Source organism: Euwallacea fornicatus, chromosome 5 (assembly GCF_040115645.1).
Source record: "Euwallacea fornicatus isolate EFF26 chromosome 5, ASM4011564v1, whole genome shotgun sequence".
Taxonomy (NCBI): domain Eukaryota; kingdom Metazoa; phylum Arthropoda; class Insecta; order Coleoptera; family Curculionidae; genus Euwallacea; species Euwallacea fornicatus.
Window position 1 is genome coordinate 5,969,176 of NC_089545.1, and position 15,952 is coordinate 5,985,127.

At 40.9% G+C, this 15,952-nt stretch overlaps 2 protein-coding genes across 4 annotated transcripts; both read right to left on the minus strand.

Annotated features, from left to right (window-relative positions):
- Positions 1 to 3: 3 nt before the first annotated feature.
- On the minus strand, positions 4 to 3,546 carry Galk (N-acetylgalactosamine kinase). Its single transcript, XM_066282537.1, has 8 exons — positions 2,495 to 3,546; positions 2,277 to 2,447; positions 2,030 to 2,228; positions 1,866 to 1,974; positions 1,657 to 1,814; positions 1,306 to 1,561; positions 364 to 508; positions 4 to 252 (listed from the first exon to the last, which is right to left on the minus strand). Exons 1-8 carry the CDS (start codon positions 2,605 to 2,607, stop codon positions 33 to 35), a joined length of 1,371 nt encoding a protein of 456 aa, XP_066138634.1. The 5' UTR covers positions 2,608 to 3,546; the 3' UTR covers positions 4 to 32.
- Positions 3,547 to 5,772: 2,226 nt separating this feature from the next.
- LOC136339350 (protein tolkin-like) lies at positions 5,773 to 11,988 on the minus strand. 3 transcript variants are annotated; one of them, XM_066282523.1, is made up of 16 exons: positions 11,859 to 11,988; positions 10,499 to 10,697; positions 9,728 to 9,866; positions 9,433 to 9,669; positions 9,095 to 9,273; positions 8,804 to 9,037; positions 8,447 to 8,671; positions 8,238 to 8,391; positions 7,915 to 8,181; positions 7,702 to 7,865; positions 7,470 to 7,642; positions 7,229 to 7,412; positions 6,620 to 6,945; positions 6,406 to 6,561; positions 6,099 to 6,344; positions 5,773 to 6,045 (listed from the first exon to the last, which is right to left on the minus strand). In XM_066282523.1, exons 2-16 carry the CDS (start codon positions 10,656 to 10,658, stop codon positions 5,878 to 5,880), a joined length of 3,012 nt encoding a protein of 1,003 aa, XP_066138620.1. In that variant the 5' UTR covers positions 10,659 to 10,697; positions 11,859 to 11,988; the 3' UTR covers positions 5,773 to 5,877. The 3 variants fall into 3 exon arrangements, with proteins under 3 accessions (XP_066138620.1, XP_066138619.1, XP_066138621.1); XM_066282522.1 differs by having other exon boundaries at positions 10,499 to 10,874; XM_066282524.1 differs by lacking the exon at positions 11,859 to 11,988 and adding an exon at positions 11,677 to 11,806.
- Positions 11,989 to 15,952: the final 3,964 nt, after the last annotated feature.

Sequence of the window (15,952 nt, forward strand, 5' to 3'; positions counted from 1 at the left end):
AAATCATAATCAGAACTTTATTGTCCGGAAGTCTAGTCACAGGTGTAAACACAAGCACCGCCTTTGGGGGCGGTAGTGAAAACCACAGAATCAAAATTATCGGTGACCCCTAAGGGCCTGTAGAAATTGTCGATGAGGTATTGAATGAACTTGGGGGCCATTTCCGCCACGACCAGAGAGACGGTGCAACCCCCCCACCCCGCCCCTGTAAGTCTGGTCCCCAAAGTAAAGCCCTTGGCCATGTCCACAATTCTGTAATTAAAAATCCACTTTTGTTAAAAGACCAAGAAAGATATCGAGAAAAGTCCTCATATATTTTGATTCGAAACAGAGTACTTTGAAGCTGTAATAAACAGAACTCACTTATCTAATTGAGGATGGCTGCACTCGTACAGTTCTCTGAGACTATGGTGGCTCTCACTCATCAATTTTCCTAAGATGACAAGACTATTCTTAGCCCCTGAAAGGGTTTTGCATGTTGCGTGGAATTTTTTCACTCGTTTCGCCTCTGGAATATGAAGAAAATTTGACCCGATTGTCTCGACTATTTTTACAGATTCATTTCTCAAGATAACATCCAGATTATACCAGATAAACAAAGCTGGAAATCGGGGTTAATCTTCAATTAGGGTAACACCTGTAAACCCACGCCAATGAGACGGAGAAATCCACTAGTTCAATGGGTTATCCTCGATATAAGTAAATGCCGAATCGATATCCGGTAATAAAACTTTATTGATATTTCCCAATACTCTCAATATCGTTTAAACTTGTGCGAGATGGGTGACAATCAGAAAAACGAGGTATAAGTGAATTTAACTAATTGAGGGGAATAAAATATGTGTTTAGTGGGATTTTCACGAAGGAGAGGTATAACTATGAAATAGAGAAAGAGATTGATGGAGAGCATTAAACTATTCAAATTTTCTTTTGAAAAAACAAATTTTCGACCATGAAACCAGTTTTAAACAGCAAGTCATATTTTTGGTTTAATTTTCCTCACCTGATTGTCAAGAAACTACTTTAAACTACAAATTACACTATTAACATATTTTCATTACCTAAATGCCAAGAAACCAGTTTCAAACCATAGAGTACGTCAAATTTTTTAACGTATTGAAAACCGCATGATAGATACAAAATAATCTATTTCTATGCTGCAATCGACCCTAAAGAAATAAACATGGATAAAAAAGCGTTTTTTTTACATAACCTTCCTTCTTAAACTTGGTCATTTGAGATAAAAGTAATAGTCCAGCATTATTCAGGTAAATATATCAAACAGAGACCCATTTCAGCACTTACCACAAAATACATGAAGGGCCCTTTGAAACAATTTAAAACTTTGCAAATCTCGCGTGTTTTTAGTCAGCGACATGGTTTCTAGCAGACTGGAAGTGGTGTTTAATTCTCGCATGATATCATCCTTGCTGTAGGGCGTCTCTTTTAAACATTCTTTCGTGACCTGGACCATTTCATCTAGGGTCATATTCAGCATTTTCTGCAAGTCTCCTAAACGCTTGATTTGGGTCCAGTCCAGGCCCTTTTTCATCGCGATTATCTGCGATAATAAATGAACACGCAGAGCTTTTGAGTTATGTTTTCTGGTAGGAAAACATGAGATAGCAGAGAGTTTTGTTATAATTATTCACGTACTTGAGCGGCGAGTCTACATTCAACTACTCTGCAGTTAAAATGGTCTGTAGCAGCCTTGTTGAGGCTGCTCAGGCTGTGGGCAATAATGAATACTGCCCCTGAGGGTAGTTCTATATCTGTGGACCTTAGGGGCTCAAATTCTAGGAATTTAGCACTCCCTGAAATTTTTGTTTTGCAACTCAGAAAGTGATTCTTAATTCAAAATGTACCTTCTTGAGCTAAAAATGCTATTGCTTGATCCATGCCCCCTCCTTGAGTGCCTATGTACCTCTCACTCTTAGCACATAAATCTGCCAGTTCCTCCTTCAGCAAATACAACTAAAATCATATTCCTTTTCCCTGATTACTCCAAAATTTTTACTCATAAAAGTACCTCAAATGCATGGGTCGCAGCTAAAGCTGCAGCACTCACTAAGGCGCTGCTGCTGGACAATCCTGCACTCTGTGGCACATTACCACTAACAACAACCAGAAGCCCTTTATTAACTCCACTTTTCAATAAATTAAAAATTCCCTTAAGCCCACATAAGAAGTACTGGTGCCACTGTGGTGCTGATTCCATTAAAGTTATCCTACAATGAATTTAGGTCAATGCTTGCTGATTATGATTCATGATTTACCTAAGATCAGTACTCAAAGGACACTCAAAGCTGTCATATTTTGGGTCTATATTGTGCAGGAACAACTTGGGATCCTCATGACAGCTTACTGCAAGAAAAATGTCCTGTTCCAGTGCCATTGGACAGACCCCATAGCCACAATAGTCAATATGTTCTCCAATGAGGTTTACTCTTGGGAATTCAAGGTTAAATTCGTGAAATTTTCACTTGAAACTTACCTTCCAGGAACTCGAATGTAAAACTCTGGGCTCTTGCCATAGACCTCATAAAATGTTTTTTGGAGTTTCTCACTTCTGCTATTTCTGGGCAATGGCAAAATTTCTACAGTCATTTTGCTTTGATTGTTGTTTGCACCAATATGTATCGAGTGGTTGCAGTAATACTTATTAATGGTTTTAAATTGTTTGATGAATGATTATCAATAGATTAGGCGATTTACTGCAAGTTTCTAGTTGCGTTTTAAACAATTTCTGACGATTTCGTGCGATTCTGAAGGTTATTTCCATCTTTTTCTAATCTGTGAACTGAATTTCAAGCATGTTTTGTGTAAAATCAGCTTTCTTTTCGCATAAATTAACGGAAATTGATAAATAAATGAGGTTATGTGGTGTTTATTTACGTTTTTTCATACGTTGCTTGGTTCTCTCCCGCGTTGCCGGTTTGTCATCTAATTACCACAGAGTTCTGTTACATAACACCCTAGTGTACTATTAATTGGATATTGTTTTGAAATTATCATTAAAATATTATTGTAATTCGATAAAAATTAAAAATAATTGTAAGTTACTGGTCGTTTTACCTAGTGAATCGTCAGATCGGCAACACAGCTTTCAGCTTCCAAGCTAGTAGTAGCTTATGCAGTGTATCCACATGTGGCGCCAATATACATTCCGCTTTTATTTGAAATTTTCGTTTCGTCACGAACAACTGTAGTACATATTATTTATTCTTTATAGACAGGGTGTTTCATAATAATGTGTCAAGAATTGAAGGGTTGAATCTGTGGATGACTTCTAGACAAAAGTTCACGTGAACATGGGGCTGCTTCCTGTGTGAAAGACAGGGTTATAAAAAAATGAAGTTTTTTCCTAAGAAGTCCGTTCTGTTATTAATTTTTTTATGAAATTTGGAGGATTCAAAGTAGATGTAAAAACATACTTTTTAAGGGCAACACAATCAATTTTAATTTCGCCAGCGGCTTTTTATTAATGTGATCCTGATTATTTTAAACGACAGATAAGAGACGCCACTGCTCTTTTAATAAAAATAATTTTCTAAATGCTCCCCAAAAAACGGACTTTTGTTCACATGGGATTTTTTCTTTCAATCATCCGTCGATACTATTATGAAACACCCTACATATATTTTTTTCATAAATAAAAGAGTTTTTCTCAACTAGAACGTCTAATTTGCTACCTATTTACATACACACACACACACACACACACTAAAATTGAAACTTCGTATGTATATATAAAAAAGAACTATCATAAACAAAATTCGAGTGGTAAAGGAGGAATTTCGTCAGTACCTCCTCTGTACAGCATTAGGTGATATTTATAAATGCAAAAAGGGGGCATTTTATAATAGGCATAAATCTATAAAAAAATGAAGCAGCTATGAAAATATCATAAGTGTCTAACAGTCTATTAGAAATTAACTATGGATCACGCTGATACGCTGGTTTTCACAAAAACATCAAAGTAAAGCGATGTTGATGAGATGACTAATGAATGGAAAGATGACCGCAGGTAATACTCACAAAAGAAAAATATTGTCCTCAGCAAAAAAGCAAAAAGCACATCAGACGAAAGCCCATACCAAGAGTAAAGGTCAAGACGACACGGAAAATAATCTAAAAATCCGAAAATAAAGCAAAAAAGACTTTCTCCGGTACTGACGATATATATTGCGCGTTAGGCTGACTAGGGGCTATTTTCAGAGAGATTTTATCATTCTCACATCATTGATGTGAAAATGACACGTGAAAACAATTTATTTTTATTCCTCGAAGACTATACAATTCGTATAAATTTGAGTTTTGATGCGAACTATTCAGGGAATCGGCATAGCATGCTCTATACCATTCGACTCTGAACTGTCCGCCCCCATTAATGTTTTAACAAATTATTTTTTTTATTTAAAAGCAGCACTAAATATAACAAAAACTACTATTTTTTTTTAATGTAGCTTACGTCACCAATAGCGCAAAATGCTAGAGTTTTTAAAATTGAAACATGAGAAACATAACATCTTAAAAGTCTTTTAACACTACATTCAATAGTGTATTGCAATTGAAAATCTATCGACAAGTTTTTGAGGGAAACAGGAATACATTTATTTAAAAAATGCAATACAAAATCACTTTGTATTGAATTTTTACCACATTAATACAAAGTCGATCATTCAGCACAAAATCGAAAACAAACCAATTTTCTATCAAAAAACAAGTTTTTTTCATTGTTTACGTACTATTTAACTGAGTTTGTATTGCATTTTTTACCAAATGTATACCTACTTTTCTCAAAAACTAATTGATAGATTTTTAATCACAATACACGATTGAATGTATTATTGAAAGGCCTTTAATCTGAGGTATCACTTGACTCGTATCTCAATTTAAAAAAATCGGCCATTTTGCGCTACCGGTGACTTAAGCAATATTTAAAAAAATAAAGAAACGTCAAAAGGTAGCTTTTTGTCTTATTTAATGCTGCTTTTGAATTAAAAAAAAATGTTAAAAAGTTAACATTAAGGGGGGGATTTATAGCAGCACGGTAGACCGATACTTAAGTACTAAGTAAGACTGACCTCGCCGATTAACCCGTTCCCTCCGCATTTTGCATCATATGATGTGTGAGTCCAAATTGGCCCAATCATCCTTGCGCGTACTGTATGTATGTATCTACGGATACTCAAGCAAAATAAGTTTCCAGGGTCGGAAAAGAAGGGGTTACCTTCTATTCTGAGGTTCTTAGTCGGTATAGGCGTCTTAGGATATCCCCTACATTACCCGGCCGTGACCAACATACAGGCCTGGGCGCCTTTAGAAGATTTTCATCGAGACAAAACAAAAATAACACGGTTTTTCCACGCAGTAGTGCTTGGAATTTCTCATATTTTCAACTTGGTTATTAACATAGCCTTTTCAAATTGTATTCTTTCAAAAATGCCTCAGTTTCGTCTCAAATAAGACACAAACTCCTGTCTTTAAACTGAATGAAAAAAATCTTCATTGTTCATTAAAAACTCGACATTCTTTGTCTATCTCTTTTTCTTTGATAACATTTTTAAATAGATAAAAATAAGGGATAAAGAAATTTTATGTGCATATACATAAAAGACGCTGGCACAGACACATACGAAGCGAGTTAACTGTTTCAGTGCGTTGATCCTGATGATCTGGATACAAGCAACTTGGTAAATTCCCGAATTTCCTCATTTCCGGAAACCCCTCAATGTGGTACATTTTGCTATTGGATAAGACATGAACGCATTATTTTAAAGTTTTCTTTACGCCTTTATATGGCATTTTTATTTAATATAGTGAATATTTGTGAATTTATTTTTTCTATGCGGCCACGGGCCGCATAGGTAAGTCTCAATGGCCGAATTTGGCTCGCGGGCCGTAGTTTGGTGACTCTTGCTCTACACTATAAACGTTCTCTACTAGCTGGTATTCAAGCAAAAATCCGCGCCCAGCTTCTCTGTCGTCAGATCTAAACCTGACCATCATTCCCTTCTCCGTGGATATCAGCTCGCTTTCTGTCTATAAAAAATCGATTTTAAGTGATCTCAAATGGGGAAGAGGAAAATGCTTACTTCATTGCCACAGAATCTCCCCAAACTTCGGAAATCGTCGCTGTGCAGGCCGTCAAAGACCTCGACGAAATCGTAGCAATCCTCTTCAAGATGGAACTCCTCGAAGGTGAGTTTGACGTTGAATCCGTCGCTTCCTATGAGGAACCAGTCGCACGATCTCATTGCTGGATAGGTGGTGTTCCCATATGAGGGATGAGAGTAGATCTGGCGTTTTTCCTGGGTTGCCTGGAGAATTCCTCCGCAGAGCTTTTTAAATTAAATTAGACGATTAATGTCACGAAGTTTTGTTGACGTTTAAAGAACATACAGTATGATACGTGGCGAAAAATCCCTTTTTGTGGACGTTAGCGTCTGATTTAAAGGTCATATACAACTGATTGTCGGTGGAATCGATAGCACTGGGAGCACCAGCTCCGCAGTATCTTCCCTTCTGGTGCGCTTTGGAGGAATCTCCATCAAACACCTGCAACGCAACCAAACCAGTCACTCCAGTTACTTTAACCAGCACACCATGTCCTCACTTGCACGTAATCGAAATAGCACTCAGGGTGCGACTCCAAGTTGAAAATCATGAACGTCAATCTGATCCGGTGGCCAGGTGACGTTCGCAGATGCCATGCGCAGTCCTTCGAGGGGGGGTACGTTTTGGGGAAGTTGGGACTGCTGATGGTGCCCATTTCAGGTGGGATGTCCGTGGTGAACACGTCATGGACGCAGTCGCCCTCAATACAGCTCTTCTGGTTTTCGTGTAGGGTGAAGCCGGTGCGGCAAGAGCACTGGAAGCTGCCCAGGGTGTTGGTGCAGTCGTGCTCGCAGCCCCCATTTTTGGCGGCGCATTCATCTAAATCTGTAAAGAAGAGTGGAAATCTAGTGAGTAATGGAAATTCTAGAAGAATCCAGATATAGTCATGCGTTTTTCGTCGACAGAGATAGAGAGGAAGAGAGATGAGCAGGGATGGAGGGAGAGAAAGCGGAAGGGTAATCATTTATTGGTAAATCTTAGTTTTTTGATTCGAAAGAACTAAAAAACATAAAATATACAGGGTGTCTGATTAGAAAAAATCGACTTGCATACACAATGGGTGAAACTGATAAAATTTTCAGCGCTTACTACGGAAGCACACCCGTACCCATGAAGTAAACCGCCACGAATCCGGTCTGCTGGACACTGTCATCCGACCCAAAGCTGACCTTGAGCCCGTTGCTCTCCGAGGCAATAATGCCCGGCTTCTTGGTCCCACAGAAAGATCCATGCTCTCTGTACTTCCCCGTCGTGAGTAGACTGGATACATTCACGTGATCATACTCGCAAGGCTGGAATTCCGATAAATCCACCATTAATTCCGCCCCCTTGTCGACTGAGACACTTACCTGATCCTCATAGTTGTTGCCTTCGATGTCAACGTGCGTGAAATTTAAGAAAATCACGTGTTGGGGGGGAGCCGCGATTTGCCAGGTGCAGCGCTTCTTTGGGGGATAGAACTCGGGGAACGACGGGGAGGTTATAGTGCCGTTCGGACCTTTGAAGGTGCCCCCACAGGCATCTAGAGGGAAGCAACGTTAGTTATGTTATTCGACGATCGCAATGAACACGGGGAATTACCAACACAAGTTCTCTTGTCCGAGTGCAGTTCGAACCCGGGTTTGCATCCGCACTGGAAGCTGCCCAGTGTGTTGATGCAAACTTGCGCGCAGCCATGTTCAATGTGTTCACACTCATTGAACTCGGCAAACACTTTCGCAGAAAATCCCCCCTTCTGATTAGTTCTAAATAAATGAATTACAAACGAGGTCGAGAAATTAGGTTCACTCATACTTATCGCTGAAGAAGCGCACAGTCATCTGGTTCCCTGTTGAAACTTGGTGGTCGGGAATGAGAGAGCCACAGAGGGTGTCCATATGTGTCGAGTTCTCCCCCAAACCGCTGTGAATGGAAACGAAGTCATAGCTGCAATCCACGTGGTGCTCCAAGTCGAAGGAGACGAACTGAATGGCTACCTGGAACTGCTCTGCAACAGAAATTTGCCAGACGCACTCCTTGCTGGGTTGGTACTCGTCGGGGTAATTAGGGGACGCGAGATATCTGGAATTAATTCCATAAGTTGTCAAACAATCGCTGAAATTTTTACCATGACTAACCCTATAGAATCCACGTACAAGTCGCCCCCGCAGACGACTTCAAAGCTAGCGCTGAACCCCTTGAAATCCCGGGTATTCTCCGAGACATAGGTGACCAGCATACGGCTCGTTTCCGTTCTGAACCCACCCACTTCACCACTGCCGCATAATCTACCTGTAATGGTCGCCTTTCATTCACCACAACTCATCAAAGCAGGCAAGAGATCTACCTAGAAATCTGGACTTCCTCCAGTACCCGTCGCGAATTTCCAGATAATCGGTGCTGCAATTGGGCGATTTACGAATGTCCATTGAAGTGATGTTGAGAATGACTCTTTCCCCTGGAGTCGCCATGATCCGCCACTCACATGAAGCGGGTTCGTCAGCGGCCGAGTTCACGTTCGGGGTGGGGGATGAAAACGTGCCCGATTTCGTCTGGAAGGTTCGACCGCACCCTGCAGAATGTTTAGCGTGTTTAGAAAAACAGATCTCCGAGAGTTTGCGTTAATACGCAGGAAAGTTCCCCATTGGTCCTTCCCGGTACTACCGCTTTTTTAATGAGTTCAAATCTGCCCAGGAGGACTTACTAGGACAATTGTACAACTTCAGCGTCTGCTGGATGTCTCCGGGGCTTAAAGCAACCCTCTGGCCGATCTCCGGAGGGTTCTTGCCCTGGGGAATTCCAATGGGCTGGATGGTGTCCAAAAATTGGTTTATCGCATAGGTGTTCCTCGCATAATGCATGATAGAGTCATAATCATACTTCTGCCCCAACGATGTCACCTGGTCCGAGCCCATTTTGTTGAAGTTGTTCTTCTGATCTGAAAGGATCTTATGGTCATTGCCCCGTAGGATAAGAAACAAACTGTTATACTCACTCTCCATTATATTGTGCTCAAACACTTGGACATAGTTATCTCGATCCGGCCGAGTGTGTTCGTGGTAATATCCGATCGCGTGGCCTATTTCATGTACGATCACACCGAATTTAGCACACTTGTCCCCAATGCTCAGGGCCTGAGCCCCAATTCCACGCTTACCAACGAAGGAACAGCACCTGAAGACGTGAAATGATTGAGCTTTCATTTTAAAAACGATTTTCCCCACGGTTGGGGTGGCGAAACTGTAGTTTCGAGCATCCAGTACATTATGAGGTTTGAAGCATCATGTTTGGAATTTCTTGTTCATATTAAAAATAAAATGAAACTGAACTCACCCGCAGTCTTTTTCGGTGAAAAACACGTAATCATCGTCCTCGCTCTTGTCTCTCTCGATGAATTTGAGGCAGGTGTGGTTCTCCCAGTGCCTCATGGCCTGTCTGGCCAAGGCTTTCCTGGAAGAGCTCCAGGTCTCGTCAATTTCGTAAGGAACAATCCCGAAGTCCCACAATCGGTCTTTTATGGTGGTGGCTGAAGCCCTTTTCCGGATTTTGTGTTTGTCTCGCAGATTCCTCCTGAGAAAAGGGCATCAAAGGATTTTCCCAAACGAAATTCTAGTTGCGGTTCTATTACCAAATTTTTTTCTTCTCCAGAATCTTCTTCGCGCTAACTAACATGGCAGCGTTCTTCTCCTGCTCATTTTCCCTATCCTTGGAAAGGTAGCGCTTTCTGGAGTCTTCCAAATGGATCGCAATATCATCCAGGAACACATCTGGATATTTAAACCATGCAGTAATGGTTGAAGTGCACACTTATAAGTAAAAAAAAACTTGAAATGCGCACTGGAAAAGGTGCGAAATTTTCATAAAATATTCATGGACTCATAGAAAAATTCATAGAAGCCCGGTATCACCTGAATTTATCCGAGGTGACACGAAATTACTCTAACTAACCTGAACTAACTTGAACTAATGGAAAGAGGAGCAAATCGAAATTTTTATTTTCTACTCGAGCAAAAAATTTCGTTTTTGTATTCTACGGCGCACGCTAAAAATGTAATATGCATTAACAAAAGTCTGAAAATGCACGGAATGACTTAATTCAAAATATCTCGAAAACTGTCGGAAATGAGTTTTTTCACAGAACGCCTCTTTGTGACGAAATTCGTAAAAATGTCGAAAATGCAACTTTGCTACCGCGTCGAGCGCAAACAAGCAGGTTTCGTATGAGACAAGTTTACCTCAATGGCCTGATTTTTATACGCTCTAACGCTGATCCCCTTTCTGGGAATTTCTGAGTGCCCAGTATATTTCGCAATTAAAATTAAAAATAGCTTGCGGCATATCTGCTGGAAATCCGAGCCCTAGGGACCAAAGCGACGATTTTAAAAGAAAGTGCACTTACCGGCTTTGCACGGGTTCAATCCGATGTCATTGGAGATTTTCCTGGGGAAAGTCGTGGTGAGCAGTTCGTCAATGGAGAACTGGTGATCTTTCTGGTAAGTGTAGGCAGCGATGACCGCAATGTGGTGCACACACAGAACCAATGCCGCCCAACTGAACATGGTTGCTGAGTGTAATCTGTATCTCGGCTCTGATGTGCGCTAATTAGTAATTATTTCTGATAAGCAACTATACTGGGGGCCCTCTGAAAGTAGACGGAGAGTTTGTGCAATGTTATGTAATTCTCCGCCTATTCTGCCCGCGTTTGACGATTAAATATAACAGCATCGAACTGTCATTAATATTGTGATGAATCAATCAATAATTAGCGCAACTATCTGAAAAAACAACAAATTAATTATTTGTTTACATCGCAGCTGAGCGAGGCTTAATCTAAATCACTTATGTGAATTATGGTTCAACAGAAAAATCGTGACCTCCGTTATACCATTGATTTCGTGGAAAGATTCTGGGGAAAAAGCTAATCAAAGCCTGTGACGCGGGCCGCAGCATGTGGTTTAAGCCCCCATATATCATGTGACCAGTCATATGAGAAATCACTAAAACTTCCTGCGTGCAGTGGCGAAGATAGAAAGATGAAAAAAAAATTTAAGATTTGGACATTTTTTTGCTGATACACCACTGACTTAGGTAGTGCTAAAATGGCGCTAAGGTACGCTAAAATGTGGAAGAAACTGCTAAAGAAGCAGCTGTGCACCTGACGCGCTGAGAACAACGAAGAGGAGAAATAATTCTGCCGGAACGTTGCGCATATCCAGTGGCGCAGGCAAGAAAGCGATCGTGCACGAGGCACAATCACCCCTAGGTCCGCCACTGCACAAGAGTTTCTAAATGAATACTGAGGCCGCTTGAACAGATGCTTGCGTCTCCTGACCTTTAGCTCCAGGATATCTTAATAGTTTTTAATTGGGACTTGTAGCCAGCTTATCTGGACTGCACCAGGTCCTAAATGAGGCTTTTCGGGGCAATGTGATGCCTACAAAAACGCGGAAACTCCGAATGTGAGTCGATACGAGTGGACGCATTTGGATCTTAAATTGTCGTAAATTGACCAAAATTCATCTGATTCGTGATGGGGATGTGTGAATTTGAAGGGCTTAAGAGGGGACCAAGAAATACCTGTTGCGTATACTCGCCAATCTCAGGCTTATCACAAAAAATAAGTAAAGACGAATAAAAGACCACGTGAGTGGGGAATATTTTATCCCGGATAGCGCGGCGATCGGAACCATACTGTCTGGCCAGTGACCAGCTGTGGTGCTAGTGAGGTCTTAGTAATAGCGTGTGTGTTAGAAGCTTACCTTATGTGCACTAGAGATTAAAAAAATTGATTTTGGTATAACTTAGCTGATGTTCAGAAGTATAGTTTAATGTTGGAGCAAATTTCGAACCTTCAGGGAAGACGTGCGGAAACTGACTGCAAAGAGTTGCAATTACAAGTCGTTATACCCAAATTTTATGATACTACCTGAGAGGTAGTTTTGGTAGAAAAACGTTGTATCAGGGCCAAATTTGATTTGCTTGGGACCTTAAGACTATTCATATTCTAAACATAGAACATTTTTTCTATAGAAACGAATACCTGACTGTACCATTCCTTCTGGCATAGGCATGAAAATATTGGTATTTATGGAGGGGCATCGTCTTAAAGACGAATCGTTTGAAGCAAAATTATTTAACTCTCAAAAAATGTTTCTTCTCTCTTTTCGGCGATTTTGAGACCAAATTTTATGGGGTTGTAAATAAATATTTAATTTTCCAATACTTTACGCGTACCTCGAATAAATCTTATCCCATTTTTCCAATACCGCAAGTACTCCATCATCAGGAATCTAGTACTAGTGTACTCTATAAGCAGTATATGATGACGCTTGAGCCTCGGTTCGCCGCAATGTTAGGAATCTGCCTATTGGTCCAGTGTGACCGAAAATCAATAAAACAAACAGAAGCTTTTAAGGCAGGCGGGTAGATGGCACGCAGCGTTTTAAGTAGAGTAACTGAACTATTTTTAGAGCAATAGAGTTGCCTCGTGGGGAGATATTAGGGTTCGTAGTCGTAAAAGGAGCAAAAAAATTTCTAAATTGGAAAATTCCATGATGATTTTGGGATCTTTATCTATAAAAATCATTTGATTTTGGGATCCTGCCGCAATGGTGAGTCCCCAGGCAGAGAGGTTTACGTATGGTTACTGCAATGAATTTGGATTTACGGCCATTTGGAACTAGAAGGATCAAGTTCCTGTGTGTTGCCTTTTGTAGTTTTTAAAAGTAGCTTTAGATTGGCGTAGTTATCATCCAATGAATCCAGAATCCAGAATCTCCAATGTTTTGTGTAGCCACTACAAGTGAATGGCTCAAACTCTTGAGAATTTGTCATTGTAGCCCGGTATAACAATTTTCAACGTGTAGATGTATGAGGACGAAGCTTCTCTCAGCTTATGGAGTGCACCTTGGTACCGTCTTTGTGATACTTCTGCATGCTTGAAGTTTTGTGTGTAGCAACTACAAAATAGACGACCCATATTCCTTCAAATTTAACTTTGCAGCTACTCTAATGGCAAATATTGAGATTGTTTAATGACAACTGAGGTTTTTTGAAATCTACAATAATCATTTTAAATTCGCGTTTGTAACAATCGCGGTAATTAATTCGCAGATTTTTCACTTGTCTACTTGTAGTTATTAGAAAGTTAGTGAGATGCGTAGCGGAAAATTTGGATTTGTAGCCCCTCAAAATTCCCGCTAGAGTACTGTCACTTCTGCCACACTCACTAAATGTTGAATCACTTTGGTACTTTTACCCAAGACGGCCGTGGACCGCCATGATGGCCGAAAACAATTGAATATTCGTTGGTGCGTTGACTTCATGTTGAAAATTTCGGGGCCACGCTGAAAACGATCGTCGAGTTGCAGTTTCCGAGTTCAGTATGAAAAGCGCAATGTCTGCAATCCAGATCAGTGCTGTAAGTAATAAATTAAGTTTTATCATGACGTTTTACAACAACTGTTTCATCTAATATTGCTATACGACAATCTGCTCTTTTGCTATTTTGGAATTGGACTTAATACACAAGTAGGGGTGAAATTGCGCACTGTTCTCAGTCAAAACTCATCCAAAATAACTGCCCCTCGTTACTAAGGGCACGAACAAATACTAAATGATAATAATAATAACAATACAAGTGTGTAGCAATGAAGATTGCTCGGAGACGTCATGATTACGCATGCCATGACGTCATGAAACAATAGTGAATCGCATTAAATATCTCTCAGCTTAGCGAGAAATGATGCGCAAGCATAAATTTCTGAATTCAGCATGGAAAGTACAGTGGTTCGAATCTACGCCAGTGGCGCAAATAACAAACTAAATTTTATGATGATGTAGTAAAACAAATCTATTATCCAACATTTTTATACAAGATCTTTTTTCTTTCGTTTGGGAATCAGGACTCGCACACACGTAAACGTGGAATTGCGCATTATTCTCAGTTAAAACTAACTAAGAATAACATTCAGGCTTTACTAAGTGCTTGGACCACCACGCATAACAAATTTTTCGATAAAAAAAAACTGGTAGACGTCAACGGATTGGTTAATACAAATTATTTGTATCGCCGCTTTTCTTGGCTCGGGTATAAAATGGTAAAAATCATAAGTGAATTTAGCACGGAGAGTCTCAAAAAACGTAAATGTGGCCCGTATCATTCCATTTAAAACAATAAACTGTATATACCTTAGCCGGCACGTTTACCAGATCTTGCTCCATTGGACTATGCGCGCCCTCATTTATAAATCGGTAGCCACCGACATTGATGAGCTGGGAAAGAAGGGTCATCACAACTTTAAGGATCACAATAACAAATAGGGACGTTTTAAGATCAATGCCGAATTTAAAAAGACGCATGAACTGTGTCTGGAAGTGGAGGGTGAACACCACTCAAAATTTTCTTCACGTGGCCCCGATCCAACCCGAATAACCCTACAATTCTATAAGCACCCACGGCTGCTTGATGAGCCTATAGTTCTGCTCCTCGTAGTGCTTACGGGGAGATAGGATGCTTGACCAGAGTCTAAAGAGGCGGAACTGTCTTGACTCAGCTCAGCAACTGGAAAATCTGGGGCACAGTGTCGGCCAGGGCACGTCAACAAAAACAATTTCCCAGCTGAATCCCTGATCGAGTCGGATTAAGAACTGCCTCATTCATGAGCAAACATCGCAGGGCCCATAAATGTTGATGATATTTACCAGGTTGTATTTATGGTTACCGAAATCTCCCTAGTTCAGTTCCAGAAAAGCACCCCCCCCTCACCTCCCATCGCAACTTATCCCCGAATCGGGGGTATCGCTTCAATTTGACGCTGATGCAAGCCAGATTCTCAACGCTCCGCTGCAATAATGAAAACGTCGCGTAATGACTGGGAAGTTTTTCACGCGGCCACGTGTCCGGTCAATGCGGGGGCCCTTCGGGCGCGATGGGCAAATTCCGAACAAGTGCACGGGCTTAGAATAATGGACGGCCACGTTGCCAAAACAAAACACTAAAGTGTCAAACGGGCCACGTGACCGTAATGAATACGGCCGTCGAAGGGGCGGCCAGTTTACTCAGCGACACGCGTCCTCCGCAAGGGTTCATTTGTCGTTTCACGCTCCGGGGCTAATGCACTTCCACCCCGACGTTATTAATCTAAATCCGCAAATATGCGGATTTTTTCCGCACGTTAATTAATGACGCGCCGGCCCTGTCTGGACCAGAAATTTACGGAGCACCGAAAAACTGGTCTACAGATGGTATCACGCATCTAAGGTGGCTGTTTGAAACACGACGTAAAATAGCTGCGGCCTTTTGTCCCTCCGAACCGCCACATGCCACACATAGAGCCCCTTTAGGTGGCGATTGTTTTTTCGGTTATTAATGGGCATTTCGTTATTCCGAACTTCGAGCGCTAACTCGGCTCGACTTAACCCCATTGAGGGAAGAAGCCGCTTCCGGGATCCGGCGGTGTAAAATCGCTCGCAAATCCTCTTAAAAGTTTGCATTCAGACGCCGAAAACTTCGAACAAAAACAAATTGAAAAGCTGAAACCCTCGTGTTAATGAAAATCCAGCGCTCAAAGCTCGGTAAATACAAGTATACTAATAAATTTATTATTGAAATTCCCATTGTCGCCTGAGAGTTTGCGAATTTCGCCGTATAATTCAGAATTTTCTTGCAACGGCAAAACAAACGTCAATAGCTTCTCCCGATGGGCAAAATAAATTAACTGAGGCGTGGAATAAATTTGTATCAATTGATCGTCGCATCAAAACAGGCCGCGATTGCGGGAAAAACGAACAAAATGCGTAGAATGTACTTTAAACACTTTAAATTAAACTTTAAATCCAATTAAATCAATCA